The sequence below is a fragment of the Balaenoptera physalus genome, assembly GCF_965194825.1.
Source record: "Balaenoptera physalus genome assembly, chromosome: 8".
In the NCBI taxonomy this organism is placed as follows: domain Eukaryota; kingdom Metazoa; phylum Chordata; class Mammalia; order Artiodactyla; family Balaenopteridae; genus Balaenoptera; species Balaenoptera physalus.
In genome coordinates, this window is record NC_138887.1 from 64,934,302 (window position 1) to 64,958,217 (window position 23,916).

Below are 23,916 nucleotides of genomic sequence, written 5' to 3' on the forward strand. Positions count from 1 at the left end.
AGCAATGCCAATTTATAATAAAACCCTCAAGTAAAAATCATAAACACAGTAACTGGCCTCAACTATTCCATCCTTCCTTCAGAACTGATAGTAAATTAATGTAGAAATATATGCCATTAGTATTCATTTCTGAAAATTGATGGTGCTGATGATTTATATACAAATGGAAAGTATTTTAAACATAAAAAAAAATGATCTCTCTTTCTCAGTGCTGTACACAAGACCTTATCATCTATTTTGTTTAAACAGAAGTGATGTTGAACATGGTGTTTGTTTGCAGTCCGCTTACCAGATGGCCTCGCTACTCAAATTTCCCATTAACTAGCTGATTTGGGAAATCAGAATCTGCGCACTTCTAATTTATTTCTGACTTATTAAGCATGGGTTCCAGAAAATCCCATGATAAAAAAAAAATTCAGTTCTAATTTTTGCTATCCTTAGTTCTTCATAAGGCAGATACTTCGTGTTAGGTAGATCTACAATTTTGATCTATCACTGTAGTCACGGAAAAAAGTTAACTTTTTGTCTTTTCTGGTTTCAGCTTTTCTGCCTGAACTGAAAACTCATTAAAATGACAAGGATCATAAAGGTGTATCACGGTACAGCCTTACCCATTTATTAACCCTTCAAATAGGGGCAAAAATCCTCTTTTTCCTCCAGGTGGATGTAGAGATGATATATCTTTAAGTAGCCCTGTTAACAGAGGGCTGGCAGCCTGTTCCCAAGCCAGTCATACTGTCTGGATTAGATCTCAGCAACCTGTTTAGCCATAATCTACAGATGGTTTCTTTATTCTATGTACTTATAAGAAGAAATAAAGTTAGAAATAGAAGAAAATTGCATTACTGAATATGATTATCCAGGATTTCAAATTCTAGGCACAGGGATACAGAAAGAAAAGAGAAGGAAAGTAAAGAGAAGAAAAAATATATTTATATATACATATACCAGCTCATGATTTTGTCTAGTTTAAAAAGAAGGAAAAGATTACATTAGAAATATTTTTTAGGTATATATTTAAAGAAATAATAAGAGCTACCAGTTTAGATTGGGTGACTAATGCTGTGCATTAAAAAAACAAATCCATTTTCTATCGATTTTACAATTATACCTATAATTTTTACCTTGTTTATAAGATGCCAAAACCAAATTCTCATCTTCGACTTCAAAAACTGTGTCCACATCTATTTCCCTTTGGATTAAAATGGCCTTCAATTTTCCGAAGTCATTTGACTTGAGAGCCTCAAGGAAATTTCTCTTAACTAACTTGGCAGCTGCAGATTTAGTGATAGGGGCAGCTGTGCCGTCCATCCTTCCTCTCCCTCTGGAAGCTTTGTTGTGATTTATCAGGAGAGCGGCACCAAGCTAACAGGCACATGCTAGAGAGCCCACAAACTGTCAGCTAATTTTATCCCAAAGTTATGCTGAGCCGTTCTATTTATATAGGGATCATTTCAAACTTCAAAACATCCTTCTTGGCTGTCACTGCACTCTCAGGTCTTTTAAACTGGTTCTATACTAACTAATTCATTGAATAACATAGTGTATCAATATGAAGGAAAACCCTCACAATACATATCAGAGAATGAAATGTCACTATTATTTCTTATACAATCAAAGTAATAATGTAAGATTTAAAAGCTCTTAACTTTTTTTTTTTTTTTTTTCCTCAGTAAAAACATCTGGTGATCTGGTGCCCAACTGGAGATCCAATGTCTTGCTCTGATTAACCAATAGCCACAAATGAAAATTTGCTACAGTTGCTAATACATGTGCTTCTGAAAACCTATAATAATTCTGTAATAAGAGCCTGCAAAATCAAGCATGGTCATACACATTTGAAAACAAACAGAAGGTTATCAAGTGACTTAGACTTGAAAAATGTCAACACCATGAAAGAAAGCAGGGTAGGGTGATGGTGGTAGGGGACTATTTTAGGTAAAAAGAGACTAAAGAGACAAAACAGCTAAATGCAATGACTGAGTAAACTTTATTTAATCTTGTATTTTAAAAAATCAGTTAGAAAAGACTATATTGGTACAGTTGTGGAAATATGAATATGGACTAGATATTACTTGATAATATAGAGTTATTGTTAATTTTTTAAGGTGTGGTAAAAGTATTGTGGTTATGTAGAATAATATTCTTATTCTTAAGGGGTAAATTGTCATGATGCCTAGAGCTTCTTTTCAAATAATTCAGAAATACAAAAATAAATGTGTATATATATGTATATATATATACGTGTATAGATATGTGAGTGAGTGTATGTGTGTGTAAACAGAGACAGAGAAAGAAAGCAAATGAGGCAGAAGATTAAAAGTTGGCAAATCTAATGAGGGATTTACAGATGACCATGATATTATTTTTTCAGCTTTTCTGTAAGTTTGTAATTTTCCAAGAGAGGAAAATACTCAATTTTTAAATGTACAAATCATTACAAATTAGAAAAATTGTGATAGTAAATGTTAATTTGAACATAAAGAAATTACACTTTATATATTGTCTGTGGGAGTCAAAACTGGTGCAAACTTTCTGCAGAATAATTAGCAACATGAATTTTAAAAAACTAAAAATGATAATAGTATTCAATTCTTAGAATTTACATAAGCATATAGACATGGATGCAAATCGTAACATAGTATTTTAACTTATTTCATTGATGTGTAACACAAATACAAGAAAGTAGAAAGTGACAAGTCATAAGTATACGGCTTGTCCAATTTTTACAAAGTGAACACACCCCTGTAACCTACCCCCAGGTCGAACCACAGAGTAGTTCAGGTACACTTGAAACCCCCTTTATGTCACTTTCCAATCCAAACACTCACCTGACCCCCAATGACAACGATTATCTTGACTTCTAATACTGTAGATTAACTTTGGTTTTTAATGTTTAAGATTTTTGTTAATATTCTTAATTTTAAATCTTCAAGAAGATAAAATTTCAAGCCTAACATAGTGTAACGTATTTGTCCTGAAATAACAGATGGATAAATGAATACAAATGTACATATGGATGATTATATTGTTAACAATAGTAAAAAACATGGAAGCAATCTAAGTGACTGACAGTAAAAAATTTGATAAACAAATGATGTCATATCCATCTAATGAAACACCCTTCAGTCACTATGACTAGGTAGATATATACTGATTGTAAAATATCTATGAGATAAGTAATTTATAAAATAGTATATGTAGTATAAATAGTCTTTAAAAATATCTATACTTATATAATGTACAAATATATATGTATATATTTACATAATTTGTATCTATCTATATAATGTATAAATATGTGTACTAAATGCACACGTAGGAAGAAAATTCTGTACGCATGCATCAATTCCCAAATATCATCAGCTTTTATCTCCGAGTGCTAAGATTACATCTGATTTCTTCTTTATCTCTTTCTTATTTTCTGAAGTCATCTACAATGAGCACAACTTACATTTGTGATAAAAATGTATTTCTGCACTGAACATATTAATAACGATAACTTGGTAACGCAGCATAAGCACAGAATTGTAGATTCCATAAAGTAAGGAACTAAATCATTCTCCTGCCCTCAGTGCCCAGTATGAACGAATAAATGAATAATGAATGAATAAAGAATTATTCATTGATTATTTACGTCCTTAGCACTATGCTTGGTTGAGAATAAGATACTGTTCCTTTTATGTCCACATGTGTGACTCAAATATAGCAATTATTGATTAATACGTTTTGTCCATTTTTGACAAACCTAAGACAAAGAAAAGCATTCCCGGTAGAGGAAACAGAGACAAAGAGGAGTTTTACTTCATTGGAGGATAATTAGTCCTGGAAAAGATAACCAAAATTCACACTACCTAAAATTAAGACTGAATTTCACAGTTGGGGGGTGGGGGTGGGCTTCTCTTAATTCATCTTGAAAAAGAAAAGCAAAAATTATAGGGAACATATTTTCATCTAATATTTAACTTGTAGGTTGACAGTTACTTGTATAATTCATAGAACCACAAAATACAATGTTTACTATTTTCGGAGAAAGATATTTAATTCTTCTGATTCAATTTCATAATAACATGAAGCAATGTACTTTACCTTTTGAATGGTTTCTGTCAAACTAATATATAAAAAGAATCATATTTACAAACGTACTCAAGAGCTTCAACAGATTTGCCAAGGGCCTTTCTTCATCCTTTGATATTCCAATAACATACAAACTCAATGGCTGGAGTTTCCTCTAAAACACCAATCAAATCCTCATGCTCTCAAACTTTTCTTATTCAATTATTAACAGAAATAACACTGACAAATTGCCATTAGTAAATGGTTTTGTATGTGATTTGGGCAGTTCTCCAACGTTTTCATCAACCTCATGAAATCTTAGCTGATTTACAAAATTTGCAATTTCACTTTGTGATGGACATCAGAAAACCCAAGTGAGATATAGACCCAACAGTCAAGGGTATGTTCTCATATTTGAGTTTGCCGCCTTGTGACCTGAGGGACTAAGATAATGGGTGATCAGTTAATAGGCTCCATAATTCTTAACAGTAATAAAGTTTTTAATCTAACCTTACCATTCCAAATTTTACATTTTCTGCTTTCAAGGATAAACAATAAGTTGAGAGGGAGGGAGGCAAATACCAATGAATATTGAAAAGAAAATATCAGATAATACATAATTAAATCTCACATTGTGGTTCACAAAGCAATTCATTCCATTATTGGAAAGTTAAAGTCAGAGCTTCTTTGTTATATTGAGTCAAAATCTGCCTATTCATAATTTCTTCCCATTAAGTCTAATTATGAACATGCAATTATACATTTACAATTATACTCTTTCTAACATTTGAAAATAGCATTCTCTCTCATTAATCACTTTTTTTCCTCAGGTAGTGTCAACTGTTCCTCATTTGGGGTGATTTTCAGAATTCTCTTGTCCTGCCTGTTCTCTTCCGGATCCTCTTTAGTTGATTGATAAATGCCCCTCTTAAATTTTGGTGCCTAACATGGAACATAATATTCCTAGAGGGAGCTGAAAACAAAGGATTCTGATGGATGACACCAGGGACACTCTATTTTTGTTGAAATTGTATTGGGATTCTTAGAGGGCACTTTGCAACCTTGCCTCGTGTTACAGTTGTAATTCCTTCAACAAATACCTACTCAGAACCTTCAATATGCCAGACACTTATTCAGAGCACTGCAGTGGACAACAACAAAAATCCCCGCCCATGTGGAATTAAGCTAATGGATTTAAGTAGTAATGAAGTCCCCAGATCTTTCCAATCTCCTGTACACTAGAAACTGTCACAAAGTTGTAATTCACTGAATTTCATACAGAAATAATATAGTTTGTTTATATGCAATTAATTGATCTGGTCCCCCTTATGGGTTTTCTACATAACTTAGTGGCAAAGGGAAGGACAACTTAATTTTAGTCCAACCGGATATGCTTAGTCTGATCCAAATATTTAGCAGTCTCTTTAGGTAAATCCTCAGTCTCTTTGGATAAAAGTCTCTATCTTTGAGAATTTTGAATTTCCCTCTAATATGGTCATTTCTAATATGGATTTCCCTCTGAAAATATGGGATATGTATAGGGGCAATACTAATTCAAAATACTAGTTCAATATACTAATACTTAGCATCCAGAATCAATTAGAAGAGAATTTAGCCATAAATAACCAGTATGGCTAGACCAGTGTACACCAGGTGAAGATCAGGCAGGGGTAGGAATGCAGCTTATATGACCTCATGAGAGGAGAGGCAGTCCTAAGATGAACTCATTGTCCTCTAGACCCTCCCTGATCTTCATAGCAGAGTGGCTCCTCTAAATTGGTCTTGTCTGGGTGTATTCAGGTTTCTGGCGTCCACCACTGGAGAACGTGATCCTGGTCATTTGCCTCCAATCTTGATGTCCTCAAATACCACAGCCTCTGGCTATGTTAGTCCAATGTATGCTCTGAAACTCTGTGTCCTCTCTCCAGGCACACTGCCACTCTCTCACACTTCATACAGAGACCATGAAGAACCAGCAGCTTTCTATAGCCACCTTCTTGCCATCTTTTTGGGGCCAGAATGGACATGGACCTAAGCTGAGGGCTGGGGTTCTCCAGGGGGTCTACATTCTCCCTGATGCTGAGCCACTGATCTCAGCATCTTCAGACCTCCTCAGGCATATCTTGTTACCAAGTCCCCTCCCCTCTCCATGGCTCCACCAACGTTCAACTCTGAAACAAGTGTGTGACTAGGGATGAGAACGTGGCATCTAACCCCTCAATCAACCCATATCTCTTCTCATAATCCCTCAAGACTTCCAGCCTTCCTGACTAAAAGGGTCCAGTTTTAGACTTCTTACTTCCTCTTTAACTTTTTCTTTGTCTCCCTAGGTCAGCAAGCTTGTTGACCTCCCTCCATAGGTGGAAGAGCTGTTATCTTTACATTGTGGAAGAAACTTAGGATCCTGAATCCTTTGAGCATGGTTCTTGATATACTAAAGAAGGAGATACAATGATTTAGAAAAAAATCCTCATTTTCTTAAAGCCTGATTTTCACAACTATTGCATTTCTAAAAGTCAGCACTGAGATTTAAACCTTATCAAAGGCCAATATATCCTAGGGTGTTCTCATACTTTCTTTCCTTGGGTTGATAAACATCAAGACTTGGCCCTGAAGGCTGAAGGCTACAAAGTACACGATTTAAGAATGAAAATTAAAAGCACTGATTTAATGTTTGGAAACAAATTTCTAATTTTGACCTAAAGAAAGGACTTTAAGTTTTCCCACAGAAGCTATTTCGGTCCCATCTCATAACTATAAAAATAAATAAATGTAAATTCTGCAGAATATTTTGAGAAAACAAAGCAAATTTCCATGAAGAAATGTAGAAAATTGAGAAAGTCATCTGGATTATTGTGCTAAAAAATCAATTATTGACCAATTTATCTGAGCGGCAGAGGATAAAACTAAGAGATTATTATTTGCACTTACAAAACAAATAGCAGCTTAATTAAAATGCCCCTCAAGGTCATTCTAATATATAGGAAGTAATGTGACCAATGCTAATAAAACACATTTGAGAGCTTTCCGCACTATCCAGACCACTGCTTCGAGCCACCATCTCTCTAGGCCTCAGGAGGCAAAATTACACAGAGACTATATTTCACTCTGTCTATTCAGGCCCGTCAGAAATTCCTGTCTCCTCTGATCTTAAAAATAAAAACTCCCCATCCCGTAAGAAGAGTTTTTTTATTAGTGTTTCACAACATGCTCAGGACAGTGTCCTCTCCTCTTGGAGCAAAGTGAAGAACCTGCTAACAAGGTGATGATATTGTGCAAGGGGCCTGGAAGACCCTCTTGTACTCTCTGAGGACCTAGAGGGGAGGCAGCAGGCACAGAAGCCCGGCTGCTTGTTTTCTTGATGTCTGTGTACAACATAATCTGACCACTTGGAGTACCTTCTCTGAAACACAAATAGCTCCTTGGTCCCTGAAGGCATTTAAACATGAATTTGATGCTACTAAGCCAGCAACTACCTATCAAAGGCAACCACAGAGAAGAAATCAGAAGCCAAGGCTTCTAAGATATACCTACAGAAACCAAAACTTCTGTGAAAACAGAACCCCTTGGGCCTCCCTGACTTTCGTAGGCAGATGAATTAGGATGTCCTTGCTATCAGCCCACAGAAATCGTTGATAAGGTGGTCTGATATCTTTTTCTTCTTAGCTGCTATACTTAAGTCTACCATGTAGCATCTTACTGATTACATGTCATCTTGTTTTGTTTGTTATTGTGTCATATATGTTAGTGTTAATGTTTTATATAAAGATTGCTTTTGGTTATAGGTAACACCAACAACTGAAACTGACAAATAATAAAAAAGATTTATCAGTTTACAGAATGGACAATTCCAATTAAAGCATGGGTTTCAGGAGAGCTCTGATCCAGGGATTTATAAAGTCATCAGGGCACTTTCAGGTTGCTGGTACTGTTAGTGGTATAATTACAATTGTCATCATTATTTCTAGTTTACAGATTAGGAAAACTAAGAACGCAAAGACTGTAAGTGAATTATACAAGGTTAAATGACAAATAAGTGACAGATCCAAGATTCAAGCCTACTCCTTGAGACTCCAAGCCAATGTTGCTATTGGAGCAAAGGCTTTTTATAGAGTTTTGTGAGGCACTGTATTATGATCACTGAGTAACCTAGGAAAAAATCTGCTTAATTTACCTCTTCATTCAATAAACATTGATCAGGAACTTACTATGGGCCAGGCACTATGTTAGTCATCTTTTGCTACATAACAAGTAACCCCAAAATGCATGACCCTAAAGCAATAATAATCACTTATTATCTCTCACGGTTTCTGTGGGTCAGGAATTCAGACAGGACACTATGGGAAAGGGAAAGGCTTGTCTCTGCTACATGATATTTGAGTCCTCTGCTGAAAGACTCAAAGGCTAGGTGTTAAAAGATCCCCTTTCAAAACGGTTTGGTCACTTAGCTAACAAGTTGGTGCAGGCAGTTTGGTTCCCGTCCATGTACTCCACGGGGCTGCTTGAACGTCCTCATGACATGGCAGCTGGCTTCCCCCAGAATGAAGAACCCGTGAGAGGAAGTTGGAAGCTGCAATGCCTTTTATTACCTGACTTAGGAAGTCATACACCACCACTTCCACCATATTCTTTTGGCCACACTGAGCTGCCCTGATTTGATGTGAGATGAAGATAAAAGAAAGACATGGGGGACTTCCCTGGTGGCCTAGTGGTTAGGATTCAGGCTTTCACTTCAGGGGCCCGGGTTATATCCCTGGTCAGGGAAGATCCCACAAGCCACACAGTGTGGCCAAAAAAAAGGAAAAGAAAAAGAAAAAGAAAGGCATGAATACCAGGAAATGAGAGTCATTGGGGGTTCATCTTAGCCACTGCTGGGGCTCTTCTTAAGTACCGTAAACACATGAAGAAAATCCCTACCTTTATGGAGCTTGTGTACTAGTGAAGGGATCATAGGGGAATCAGACAATTAAAAAAACAGTAAAAAACGTAGTTTGTCAGGTGGTAATACATGCCATAGAGAAAAATAAACTAGGGAAAGTCTAGGATCCCAGCCAGCCCATAAGTCACCCATGTACAGATCAGAAAAATGTATGTTCCTTTGGGCCAATAAGTGAAAAAAAGCATCCTCCACTTCCAGGCTAGTCCTGGGAAGGTGTTATGGCCTTGGAAAGCACGGCAATTTCAAATATATGATCAGAGAAGTCCTCACTTTCCCTGAGCAAAAACTTGAAAGAAGTGTGAGAGCAAGGCATGCTGATATCTAGGGGAAGAGCTTTCTAGGTCACGGAAGCAGGAGATGCTAGTGCCCTGAGATAAGGAAAAGGAGGTGACCCTAAAAGGCCATCCTCATTCAGATACCTCTACCTCTTTTCAGGTATTTTTGAAGCTCAATAAAGCTTAACAGTGGAACTGATGTATGTCATTTATTTCATTTCTTATACTTCTTGAACCCAAGTCCAATTCTCTAAGTTAAGCCTAGAACAGCATTTTTGTATTTGCTGTGTGTCTGGCCTGGTAGTAAATTCTCAAAAATGGCTTATCATTGATGATGGTTTTATATTTTCCATAAATAAACAGAAAAATACACACTTCATTTTATTTGTGGATATGCAGTATTGAAGTGGAGCAAACCCAAAAAATTTTCAAACTATATTAGGGTTTCAATTCTCTGTTCTCCAAGGTCCCTATATCACCCTTCATGTTGGGGCATGGCAGACGATTTATAACAGAGACCTCGCAAACTAGTACCATTACAGCTATACTTCTCTAACAATGCAGATCAAGTCTGTGTGCTAAGCATACTATTTCAGAAGAACAATTTCCATGGTTGAAAGAATCAAACCAAACAATGTATAAAAATGTGATTTGTACATTGTAAAGCATTCCAGAAGCATTACAGGATTACTGTTGCTGCCGTTCATGTCAGTGAGAGCTAACAGAACATCACAACTCTCCTGAGAAAGAAAACCCTCCTGAGTAGCTCCTGGGGTTACTGTAAAAGAGCACTGGACTGGGAAACCCGGTTGTGCTCCCAGCTCTGGTGATAATTAGCTGTGTGTTTCAAATAATTCAAAATACCTCTCAACGACTCAGTTTCCTCTAAATCAAAATGAGACCTACTAGACCCACTCCTCAGCCTTTAGTTTTTTTTTTTTCTCTCATTGAATTCGGGGTCTCCTGGATATTGGCAAAGCTTGACAGTGTTTTACAAGGGCAGAAGTCCGTGCCCCATTCTCTGAATGGACTGCCCATTGCCCTTGCCCGCAGAGAGGGTCAGTTTCTGTCTTCAACCAGTTGGGGGCGCTGGAAGAACTCTTAAAACCGTCTCAATTCTAAAGTTCTTGGTGGAATTACAAACTGGAAGCGTGTGTTTAGCATAAAATCTGTTTTTAAAGATCCCACAAATCACTGAAATGATTGCTTTGTAAGCAATAGGGCTCAAAATCCTTCTCAAGCACATCTTCGCTTAGAACTCTATTTGTGGCCTGGCATCCTTCTCTTTGGAATGCTGAAGCCATTCTTTAGCCACTACTACACACTTGGAATTAATATCAGCGAACAAACCAGCTGTCTTCCATGGGAGGGTATTTAGACTGAATTTGTAGTGCATCACTCTGAGCTTTTCTAGAGCTTCCTGGTCGCTGGCACCATGTTACATTGTTCTCTTTCATTTGCTCCCTTAATGAGTGGTGGGTGACAGAATGGCTGGATTGACACAGGCAATAACCAAGCTCTGGTCCACCTGAATTTTGACAGACTACTTTTAATGTCATCGTTGACTGTGAAAGACAAGGTTTCTTGAGATAAAACATCCCTGCGCACACAGGGGGGCACTGACTCTGTGCTCCAGGTCTCCTAGCAACTGGCCTGCATTTACATGCCCTTCCAGCATGGTTCAAACGCCCAGCGCAGCTTGTATTTCCATCCCTCACCCTGTTACACACTTCACAAAATCAGCTCGAGGGAATCATTTACCACAATTTTGTCTCATCAGAACATATGCAGCATTTGCATCCTCTTTTTAATTTTGACAAATTTACAAAGGAAGAGGGAAGAAAACTGCCCTTCCCTTTCAGGTGTTAAAGACATCAGACTGTTCTGACTTGTCTTGTCTAACATTCTGGAACGTCCGTGAAGACCTACAGCTCTCAGAAGCCAGTAAGCTGTTTACCAATTGCAAAGATTCCTCAACTTTATGTTTGTGGAGATACTAAGCTGTGAATGCCCACAAAATGCACGAAAGCTGTTGGTGCTGGAGCGCTGCTGAACATAACACGTAATCTCTGGGTTCTTACAGAGAAAACTTTGCATGATGAGTCATGCAGACAAAGCTTCAGTTACAGGAAAACCATAGGAAAATAATCTACCTAAAGAAAAACAGCATTCTTGCTTTTTTCAAGAACTTATTTACTTGTCAAGTAGAATCACAGAACTTTAAACTAGAAAACAGTTTTGACTTAAGTGTATCAAACCTACTTACTTAAGGAAAAAAAGTACTGAGACCAGATAGCTTGTGTGACTTACTCAAGATTCCACAGTTAATCAGTAGCAAGGTGGAGACTCAGGGTCAAGCTTCATACTTTAGCTTTTGATGCTGCCTCCCTACAAGCTCTCGTTTTATACCTCCTCTCCCCGAATGGACTTAGCAGTGTGAAGAAAAACTAGGCAGCCACTTTAGTGCACACGAGAAAGTTATCCCACTCTCTTTAAAGTGGATAAATTTATGAAAACTTTACAAATTTGTAAAACAAGCAGTGTTCAATTATTATTTTATATAGGTGATATTCTGTTGTGGTCGCTATGTATTCAGGGGATTCAAAAGCTGACACACAGTTCATCCTTTGGCAGATATTTAAGAATGCTCTCTTAGAAAGAAATCCACAAATATAGCTTCTAACAACAAAGCACGTTTAAACGCTGCAAACATTTTTCTGGAGAGAGAATTAAAGGCATGCTGTGAGTTGTCATTTATGTACTGTCTTTAACACACCAGGCCACATGATGGCAGTGTTACTCGGTAAATGAACCTGGAAAAACAACTGCAGTATCCCCTGGGGAAAAAAAAAATATACGCCAATGCAGATAAAACTTGATCCAGATTAAATCACAAATATGGGTTAAAAATTTGGGGGGTTTATCCACTTCAACCATATCTTTTATGATCATGTTTTCCTACAATGAATTTCTCTGTTCAGAATTTGCCATGGGTCTATGATGTTATAGAATGAATTTCAAGATGTGAGTGGCTAGCAAATACATAAATATAAGTTAAACGTTGTTTGGAGGGGGAGGGCGGTTGTCGGTCTACTGTTTGTTTTCACTGCGATGGTATTAAGAAGAGCACTTAAAATAATAAACTAAACATGTTTTGTACCGTGTGTCTTTAGATTCCTTCCAGACGGTTATTGTCTTATGAGTCTCTGTCTTTGGGTGTGGGAAAGCAAGGCAAGCTTGCTTCTCATGCTCAGAATTTTCCTCTTAGGCTGAAAATATTCCCTCTAAGACGAGAAGGAGATTTCCTGAGTCTCTTCTAAAAAGGCGTGAAGCCACAGATGGAGGTGAAAGCAGCAGCTACTGTCAGTCAAGGCCCCAGGCAAGACTGTGAAATCAAAGATTTGTTCCCGTTTCCCAGCCCCGGTCCTTTCTAGTGTCTCTTAGGCTGCCCCTTGATAGCGCCAGGGGGTAAAAGAGCTAGGCTTGCCCTCTAGATCTTTCTTCTATTTCTTGATCCTTCCTAGGTGGACTTTGTATTTGAAACACGGGTTGTGAACTTTCTATAAATCTTACAAGAATGAACGTCAGTTACCTGCAAGGGAATATCTGGGGACAGGCATGCAATATACACCTAACTCATACAGCTAACAGACTTGGCCGGAAGCTGTCAGATGACTCTCTGGGCTTGCCTGGCAGTCCTGCCACCGCATACCACAATTCAACAACTATTGACAGAGTTATTATTTATGTGTCTGACACTCTGGTAGGAGTGGCAGCAGGATGAGTAGGAGGATGCAGCCCCCGATCTCAAGAACTTATAGTAGAATCAAAGAAATGAGAAATAAGACTACACAACAGGGCAGAATAGAATATACTGTGAGAGTATTATGGAAGGAAGAGCTCACACCTTCTGATTCAAGGCTCAAGAAAGACTTCATAGAGGAAGTGATGTTTGACATAGGATTCTGATAGAAACCGAAAAACATCAGGTGTTTGGTTACACTGTGGCACCACCTAGGAATGCGCTCTCCCCTAAATCTCCACTCACTGAAGGCCCTTCCCAGTCTTAACCTATGTCAACTATCCCTCATGGCAGGGAGTGAGGGCATAGGGAGAGAATGGTAATCCAATTTTACTAAAATAAAAAGAATCTCAACCGGAGAAATAGAAGATAACACTGGACAGCTGATTTGGGTCTATAACTATAGGAGGCCTTGAATGCAAATAGAGCAGTTCATGTTAAACCCCACCAATAATGGGAATCACTGAGGAATGCCAATACTCTGGGTTGTAATTTTACGTCCAAATTCTGTATCCAGCTGGGCATAGGGAGAACTATGTAAGAAAAGATAGTCATTACATATAACTGGTGACTTATTCTATCGGCAGCCTGAATTATGATAAGGGTTCTCAAACTTCAAGGTACTTCAGAATCATCTGGAAAGCTTGTTACATTGCAGACTGCTGGGCCCCAGCTCTCAAAGTTCTGATTAAGTTTGGGTGAGACCTGAGAATTTGTTCAGTGCCAATGCTGCTGGTCTGGGGACCACACTTAAAGAACAATTAGTTTTTGGGCTCTATAGAATATTTGCCAGGTTAGAGAAAGCTACCTCGTCCTAAGGATCATACCACAAAAATACCTCCTAAGCCCTTCCCTGATTATGGTTTCTATATTTCAGTGGTTGGGAACATCAGATAATTTTTATCTTAACCACATGCCTGTTCTGAATTAAAAAAAAAAAATTTGCTGTTGAAAACATGGTATGCATATAATATAAAAATGAGTTTTTAGAATTTGTTTTATTTCCATCACAGACCTCACTGACTTGAAACTGTATGTTAAGTGATCACAACCAGCTATTGGGGGCTACAGTAACTTAGAATGTTGAAAGAAATATACAAAAACAAAGACCCAAGAAAAGAAATTTAAATGATAATGAGTGAGATGACTGACTATCCCATTTGATAAATTTTATTTCTTTAAAATATCAAAACATTACCTCTTAAACGATTATTAGTTTCCAGTTTTTTTCTAGTTTTTCACTAGCATAAATAATGCTATAATAAACATTTTGTAAAAAAAAAAATCAAAACATATAAGATATTATTAAGTGCTATAGTCTATGTATATCCTATTTTTATATTTTGGCCAAAAAAATAGAGAAAAATACAAATGGCCGTTTATATATATAAACGGCTGGGGTAATCATTCAATTGAATAGCCAAGAAAAGCTAATGGGCTATACAGTTCAGGACACGTATGCTCTTGGGGGCTAACGTGAGGTCAGGAAATGGTATCAACCTGATCATGTGATGTACAGTCTGGGCCCTATCTGTTATAGGTGTGCCTCTGCTTTTAGCAAATACCACACATAAAAAGCCAGCTTTACAGAAAAGGTCAGGATTCATTGAAAAATCCTGGAAGGAGTCTTTGAGATAATTTATGGCTTTATTTTACAGTTGCTGAAGGTGAAGTATAAAGCGGAAATGTGTCCAAAGCCACCCAGTTTCTTCTTTCTATCCCGCATCCCATCTAACCTGATAGTCAGTGAGTAAACACCTTCCCTTCTCTGATTTCCCGCACCCTTCGCTTCCACCAGCCCTTGAGTCTCTCACTATTGTTCCCCATCTGTTGGCTCTGTCTCTCCAACAATGATTGCAAATGCCTCAAAAACAGGAGCCGCTTCTTCATCCCTCTCCTGAATTCCCTATGGATACATTAAGGGGCTGATTATTCCATTTATTAAAAAAGAAGAAACCTCCAAATTACAAAAGCATTCACAATAGGATCTGTATTCTGTAGGCTCTTTCAGGTTGCAAGAGCAATGGAGACCAATCGTGCTTCCCTCATTAACGGGGGTTTATTGTGAGGACAAACAGGACGCAGACTCAGCAGCTGCACACACAGCCGGCCCCACCAGGAACTCCTCACTGCCTGTTATTGTCCTGGATGAACCTGTAGCTCCTATGGCCGAGGCCGCGCAGCTGCTCTCCTGACTTAACTGCTTACCCTCTCTGTACCTCGGGTCCTTCACCTTTAAAATGGAGATCATCGTAATACCTACCTCGTTGGCTTGTTGGGAGGATTAACTGGGTTGACATATGTAAAGCTCTTACAAGGGTATCTGGGGCATAGTAAATGCTAGAAGATGTTGGCCATCACTATTAATTCAGCCCCTCCCCAGTATTTCCTTGAATATGAGGGTTCTGGCTCCTCTGAAAGATACAGGCACAAAATTCCCTTTTTGTCTTCTCTGAGAAGTTGGCTTTTCCCCCCCACATAGTTTCTGCTCACTGGTATCATTACTGCCCTGGTGCAGAGAATCAGCTCACTGCCCTTCACTTCAGAAAAGGCCTCAGGAGCGACTGATTCCATGGAAACTCGCCACTGGTGAGCAATCATTTATTCCAGTGCCAGACTGCGGGAGGATTGAGAGAGGAAATGGAGGATTTATCAGATTAGCTTCCCTGTACTGAGGCAGTTTGAATTTTCTCTACAAGTTTTGGCAAATCTTGACTTAACTATAGCATGGCTAAATTCTACAAACACTGTGAGGTGGGAAATAGAGATTCCCAGGAGAACCTGAGCTGAAATTGTAGAGTTGGACCTGTGTGAGGCTGCAGGAGCACTGCTCGGGGCTGGCTGCAAATCTCGCTGAGGTGCTAATGTTTTATCATTCTGCAAAGAGGCTCTCTTGTAGTTAGCCCAGCTATTCAATCTGGAGTCTGTCCTGAGCCTTATTTGCTCAAGGCTATCCACATGGACCTAGGCAGAACATCCTTAAAGCCCCTATTAGTGCGAGCTGACTGCTTTCCCCTGTGAAGACAAGCACTACATGGCAGTAAAATGCAAATCCACTAACAGGCAACTGCAGATTTATAGCACTGCAGTTCCAGAGGAATCACAGGAAATAGAACCTTGTCTCTCCTGGAAAATTGGAGCTACAAACTTCTCCAAATTGCTCAGGACTCCACACAGGAATGGCTACATAATTTTCAAGGCCCAGTGCAAAGTGAAAATATGGGATCTCCTGTTTAGAAATTACTACGACTTTCAAGATGGTGACAGTAGAGGATTAATACAAGTGCTGGATCTTTCAGAGCACAGGGCCCTGGGCAACTGCCCAAGTCACATGCCTATGAAGCTAGATCTGATTCCAGGTGTCATTGAAAAATGGCACTTACGGTTTAAACACATCATATGGCCTATGGGGAGAGAATATGAGTGCAGGGGTCAACCTTGTTTCCCCACCTCCTGCAGCCCTAGGGACAACCACCCCATCAGATGGGGGTAGAATCAAAACGGACCGCATTGCTGAGCCCCGCCTAGTTTTACTAGTGATATTGTGTCATGCTCCCACCACCACACACCACCCTTTGCTGTGAGTCTGAGGACACTCACACTCCCCCTCTGGTCCTTGTGGTTTCTGCTTTGCATTCAGTAAGAGATCGAGTAGCACAGTGCTTGAAAGTACAGACTCCGTACCATTGCTAGTTGTGAAACCTTGGGCAAGTTATTTAATCTTTCTGTGCCTCAGTTTCTTCATGTATAAAAATGTGGATAACAGTAGTAGCTGTCTAAGAAAGCAAAATATGTTAGCACACATAAAATACTTAGAATTGTTCTGGGTACACAGTAAATGTTCTACGGTATTAGCTGTTACTAACCTGCCACCCTTGTCCCAGCTGAAATCTTCTGTTGCTAGCATCACTGCCCTCTGGACTCCTGAAGTTCATGTTGGGGGTTGGGGCATTCCTCCACTGAGGCAAGAGGGTTCTGGGCCAGGACTTCAAATTCATTACAGGCCAAAAATTCAGACATTTGTTTATATTTCCAAATGAGGTTAGATACATATGTTCACAGAGATACACTAACAACACTGGAGGGCCTCTGTTCCTCCTACAAAAGTAATTGCTAAGTGTAAATATTTTAAGTTCAGTACAACCCTACTTTGGCATGTCTTCATTTTTAAGTATACCGGAGGCTGTGGAAATAGAGGGGGCCTCCTCAGCGTATCAAGGGTCCTTGACACGGCCACTCCTGACCTTCCTCCTCTTTCCAGTAGTTAGAAAGGCAGGAACTGGAATCCACATTGTTTTGCAAATGAGAAAGCCCACAGGAAAGAGAAGGGAAAATAACATGGTCCCTGAAGCAGGAGCTCTGGGGATCAAAACTGACTCAAGGGTTTCCCTGGTGGCGCAGTGGTTGAGAATCTGCCTGCCAGTGCAGGGGACACGGGTTTGAGCCCTGGTCTGGGAGGATCCCACATGCCGCGGAGCAACTAAGCCCGTGAGCCACAACTACTGAGCCTGCGCGTCTAGAGCCTGTGCTCCGCAACGGGAGAGGCCACGACAGTGAGAGGCCCTTGCACCGCGATGAAGAGTGGCCCCCGCTCACCGCAACTGGAGAAAGCCCTCGCACAGAAACGAAGACCCAACACAGCCAAAAATAAATAAATAAATAAATTTATATATAAAAAAAAAGACTCAAACTCCAGCCCTGTTTTCTGTGAGGCCAGCCATGTTCGTTGAAGGGAGCATCTGTTTTTCTGTAGAATGGATTAAATGTACCTTCTTCCCTAAGTCACAGGGCTGCTGGCATTCGGGCAGGATAGATACTTCAGAAAACACAGTAAGAATGGAGCCAAAGGGGAAAGGAAAAAAGGAGACATTTCAAAGAGGTCATCAAGAACCAAGTCACTCTGGTATCAATGATGGCTGAAAATGGAAATATGGCATAAAATAGGAGTTGACTTTAAAGCTCTAGAAGAAAACAAACAAAAGGTTGAGCTTACTTTGTAAACAGGGTCATATACTATGAGTTATGTGTGAATTTCTTTCTCTTGTTTGGTGATAGATTAGAAAGGAATTTTAAATAAAACATAAATATCTTTCCTAATTGGGGGGGTGGAGAGGGAAGAAAACCCTACCTTTAGTTTCAAGTGAATTAATGGATGGGGAGGTGCGAAAATTATCATCAGCCTTTCTTCTTACCGTCAGTCACCACAGCTGCAATGCCTGTCCACACAGCAAACAAGAAATGAGAAAGCAGCTGCCGATGCAGCCTCTGCAAGGCTTTACTGTCCTCCTGGCGGCGCAGGGGTAGACAGGGAATCTTGAGCAAATCTGTGTACTCTCTGCTTGATAGATAAAAAGAGAATTTTATTGCACAAGGTTTATAAATGTGGCCCTTGCTACATGTGTTTGTTCATTTTTTAAAAATTTTAATGGAAAAACAGTATTTTATTTGCTTAGATCTATGCATTTTAAGAGTCTTAAAAATAAGCATAAAAGAGCTTTTACTGCAACATAAAGATCAAAGAGAGTCGATTTCCTCCCATAGCTATTTCTTCAGGTGTTTTTTATTCTGAAATGTTATCTTCTTCTTTTCAAAATGGTGCCCAGAATGAAAAAGCGATCTGTATTTAAATATTTGCATTATATTTCTTTCGCTTTTCAAGAAACTGTGCGCCCAGACATTTAATGGTCAGATTACACTTATAACGAAACTAGAACAAAAATTCAGAAATTGTATACCTGTAATTTGGGGGAGTGTGTTTAAAATTAAAAACAAAAACCAAAAACTTTTTCCAAGAAGAAGCTCTGTGCACTGTATTAGGATGGGCTACTCTGATTCAGAATCTGTTGCCATGGTGACCAACCTGGGTGCCTTGTGGGCTCTGTAAGACAGGCTAGTGTGGTAATTATATAAGCTGAAGTGCTGCTGAATAACCCCAGGAAGGCAGGACTGCCTCAGTGCAATTTCTAGGAAACAACTATTTTAAAATTCATACATCATAATGCCTTCTTCTTTTATATGGAAATCTACCATTTTGTATTTTTTGTATATAAATCTGATAAGACTGATAGAGTAGAAAATAAAATTTACTAACTTCTGAACATCAGAAATATGCCAAATTAACTGTATTTTATACTAATGAATTTATTTCCAACAATTCTATTTTTTTATGACTGGACAATGAACCAGCAATTAAATGGCCTACTGTTTTTCATAATATGCCACATGTGACTTAGTTTTTTAAAAAAATATGTAATATATAATAATTACAAAAGTATAAGTAGGTAATTGATTAGAACAATAAATCAATGCCATTTTTAACCTAAATAGACAAGTTAAATTAGTTAAGTGTGAAGTGCAATTAATACATAGATTTCAATAATTTCAATGAAAAATATATTTAAGAAGAAGATACATACAAATCTTATCAATCTTTTTCATATTTTACATTTCACATTGTCACACATGGTCATAGGCCATGCTTCTAAGAGATAGATCATTACTTGACACACAGGAAATTGGTTTCTGATGATGATGTAATGTTATTCCTTCATTCAGTAAACAGTTACTTAATGAGAAAGCTAGATATTTCACCTTAAACAAGTCTTTTCACCTCCTCGGGTCTTCAGTTTCCTCATCTGTAAAATAAAAGTTCGTATTCGGGGCCTTTCCAGATCAAAAATTCCACAGTTCTAGAACTCACAAGATAAAATAGTCTTCATTATCAGTTGTCTAGTACTTTTACTTTGAAGTAAGAAAACTATTTATTCAATACTGACCATATCTTGACACTGTGTTTGACATTTTACTTATATTACCTGTGGTACTATAAGGTAGGTACTGTAATCCCACTTAACAAATGAAGAAACAGGGTATATAATTTGAATCTAACTCAAATTTCATGTACTTTGTATTACACCATGCACATTAGTGAAGAATCTTCAGCTATCTGTATGGATGAATGATTTTTTTGTGATGATAAAAAAATGTAAAGTACGATTGTATGACATGTCAGAACTCTGAAAGCATTGATTTTTTTAATTATTAAAGAACTCTGAAATCAATGTGACAAAAGACTAAACTGGACTGTCATGAAATAGGGACTTGCAGGTTCTTCCAAAGGCAATGGGATGTAAGAAGGGGACACTACTTAGTGCAAGAACAATGCTAAAAATGGGACTTAGACATTCTCTTACTGTTTATTAGTACCCATTTTTGTCTAGTCATACTTAGGTGATTAATCATGGATCTAGGTCTGATGAATTGAATTTTATAAAAATTAAATGCTGGTAAAAATAACCATTGTAATGAGCACTTAAAATGACAGATATGACTTTTAGTATAGGCTTTCTTCATTAACCTGAGTGTTTTTTCTACTACTCCTCAGAAAGCACTTTCTCTCCCCCTGTATTTGAAGATGAGGCTGATAATGAAGCGGCTATTCAGGTGTCCACATTTATTTGCAAAATCATTGTGTATTCCACAAGCTCCCTCCATTACGTACATGGTCTTCTGTTCAGTAGTTTTACATACTTTTTACTGAATCAATACTGGCCCTTTCCTGTTCTGTCCAAAGAAGAGGCCTCCCCAAATGCTTTATAACTCAATGAATGCAGTTCTGGCTCTTTATCTTGGAGACTTTTTTGCCTCAAGTCCCAGTGTTATACCCCATCTTGTTTTCTCTTGTGTGAAAGAGTGGTCTGATGACAGATTTCATTTCCCAGAATTTATTACCTATTGTGTATATTGCGGTTCAGTCACAATGACCCCATCTGCATTTAGGTTGAATGGGGGGCCCCCACCCTGACCCAATTTAATAAAAAAATAATGAGGCCACTCAAAGCTCATAGATGTGTCAGCACTATGAAAAGGGTCTATAATCAATGCAAATGTGATGTTTTCCTGCTTTGTGGAGCACAGAGGTTTGACACCCATCTCTTTTACTGGATCAAATCAGACTCCCTCTTTGCTTTGAGAATCTAATGAAAGGTATGGACTTTCTTCTTCCCTCAAAAAAAAAAAAAAAAAAAAGCATGTGGCTGGATAATTTATTGAAATGTTAATTGGTGGGTTGTTTCATGCTCTGTTTTTTCCTCCCTCCTGTTTCAGGAATGTGGTCAAGCCTCTTGAGATGTGAATTGTCCCCCTGAGGTTGTACAGAGCACAACCTGCCAATCCATTCATGGGAGGCCTCCCGGAAAGTTCAGGAAGCTTTGTATTGCCCAAGGATGGGGCTGGGAGAGTATCAGTAATGACCGAGCTCGGATTTCCTGCCATCCAAGGCAGAATGGGGGCCTGAGGTCAAGTTTAACTTGATTTAAAGTTTATTGCATAATGTGATGTTTTTGCACACTTGTGTGTAGATATAGGTTCCCATCCTCTCTATAATTCTATGTACCCACACATAATTTTACACAGTATTTCTGAGGGTTTGTGACCTCCATCCCCCAATTCATCCTACCCCATTCTCTGAGGTCAATAATAAGAATTTTAACGTTTATTAAGCGGTTACTATTGAGTTTTAACACAGAATAATTCATGTATTTTTAATGAAGAGGAGTAAGGGTTAAGAGGTTAAATAAATTTCTTAAGGTCACACAAGCCATATTGATGGAGGCAGGATTTGAATCCAGACACACAAGGGGTAGCAGTAAGCTATACTGTTGCACAAAAGCCATTGCTCTACGATGCTATCCTCAGGACTGAATTTTATTTCTTTTATCTTCCTTAGTTTCCTAAAGACACCCTTTAGTAATCCACGTCCCTGAACCTGGTCATAATGTAACAAATCCCCATACAGAGATCAGTCACCATTCACACTCTGACATATTAAATGAGGCCCCTGCTATGTGCCATTACCTGTTGGACCCAGGTCCCCACCATGCCATCCCCACATCTTAGAAGAACTCTGTGGCCTTGACTGGCTATTTCACCTCTCCAAACCCCAGATTCCTTATCAATGAAATGGGGATGATAAAAATACCTATGACAAGAGATTGTTGTGTGAATTATATCAAAAGCAGGGCACATTAATTACTTGGCATAGGATAGGGCCTAGTACATAAGAGTTCAATAAACGGCAGCTCATTGTTATAATTAAACTGCATTATTCTAATCATGAAGAATTGCCCTCAGTTGATACTTCTTTGAAGGCAGACAAGGCCGGGGATCTGGAAGGTCTTCTGTGACTCCTTCAGGCTTATAAACTCTTCCTTTGCACTACCATAGTATTTTGAACATACTTCATTGTTGCTTTTTGGATTCCATAAAAATTATGTTTTCACATATCTGTTTTCCATAACTGGACTGATAGCATCATATTGATTGTTGACATCTCAGTATCTAGCACAGGATCAAGCACTTAGGCCAGGGACTCCAGGAGTCTACCCCAGTTGTGCCTGGCTGTGACCCGGGTATGGCCAGAATAAAATATGTCTATAATAATAATGATTTTGTATGTAGGAATACTAGGTATGAAATAATATTTGAAATGGAACAGAAAAGAATTAAGTACTATAGTTTCACATATTTTACCATTAGCATTTTTCCCCAGCTTTATTGATATATAATTGACACATACATATTACTATTTTTCTTATTCTTCTCAGTGACTATTTAATTTTTTTACTGTAACAGAAAACATAGAATATAGTAATATTTTAAAGGTAACACACATCCAGCCTTCAAGTGAACTAAAGATTTTGTTAGATGTTCTTTATAGGATTTAAGTTAGAATTTAATATTGGAAAAAATAACTTATCATTGACAATAAATATACGACTTCTTACCTTTCCCTAGTTTTTGTAAATTGAGATCATTTTAAGTCAAGATTGGTAGCATAAAATGTCTTCAAAGCTGGTGCACAGAACTCCTGTACCAGTCATTTAAATGAGTTCTCAAAGAGTTGAAAAGAATCCTGATTTCATTCAATTTACTACTGATGTGTCTCATGGAAAAGGTTGACTATTAACAAAATAGTCAGACTTGAGGAAAGGTTTTGAAGAAGGAAAATGAAAAGCATTTAAAATTTAAAATGTAAATCAAGTTTTTAGCTTTAGAATAGAATATAATTCAGGCCAGACTAATTTCAAATTTATGATAATTTCATTAGCTGCATTGAAGCTTTCCTTGATCCAATCTGTAAAAGAGTAGTTTGCTAATTAATAATTACAAAATATGGGAGATATTTAAGGCATTGTTTTCAAGCACTATTTGCATTTGTTGTTTTCAAGCACCATTTGCTCACAAGCTACTAATTATAATTTTAATTCATTTATTAACTTAGATCCAACAGAATCTTTGGTAATGTTTTACTATTCATTACTAATGTTATTGTAATTACTTAAAAGTTATATACATGCATTTATGTTCCAATAATATAATTCAGAATTTTTAAAGTAATTAAACTTCATTTTCTGGTATAGGTTACATGTTAGCTTTTAATTTACTAAAAAAGATTTAATAGACAACCTCTAAATTAATACTCTCAACTATATAATGAAGGACTGAACTGCTATGGAGAAGTAAATAAATAAAACATTCTTACAAGTATGTTGAAACCTGTCAATTTTTTTTTTTAACTAAGTTACAAAATTTTTATCCATCTGTCTTAAACTCACACTAATCAGATAAAATAATTTGTATAAGCTCTTTAATGCAATAGGGCATCTTTCCACTTTAATTAATATCCTTACATGCCCACAATGGTCATAGTTTACCTTTGTTTGTCAAATAGTCCATGTTAATTTCTGTGGTAAAATTGTAAGTAATAGTAATTATTATAATGGATGATTAAGTTGAAGACAAATATCAATCCATGGTTCTTTTCAAAATGGTACTATTTTTTT

General features: G+C 37.8%; 1 protein-coding gene across 5 annotated transcripts in view; it reads right to left on the reverse strand.

The window, feature by feature from the left end:
* The window catches only part of ASB4 (ankyrin repeat and SOCS box containing 4), a 151,780-nt gene that overhangs the window by 88,638 nt on the left and 39,226 nt on the right, over nt 1–23,916 (reverse strand). For 2 of the 5 annotated variants that reach the window (XM_082472013.1, XM_082472014.1), the window contains 2 exons: nt 19,664–19,707; nt 18,265–18,407 (listed from right to left, as the gene is read on the reverse strand). In XM_082472013.1, coding sequence (XP_082328139.1) covers nt 18,265–18,407; nt 19,664–19,707 — 187 coding nt within the window. The other 3 variants (XM_082472015.1, XM_082472012.1, XM_082472016.1) reach the window with 2 other exon arrangements.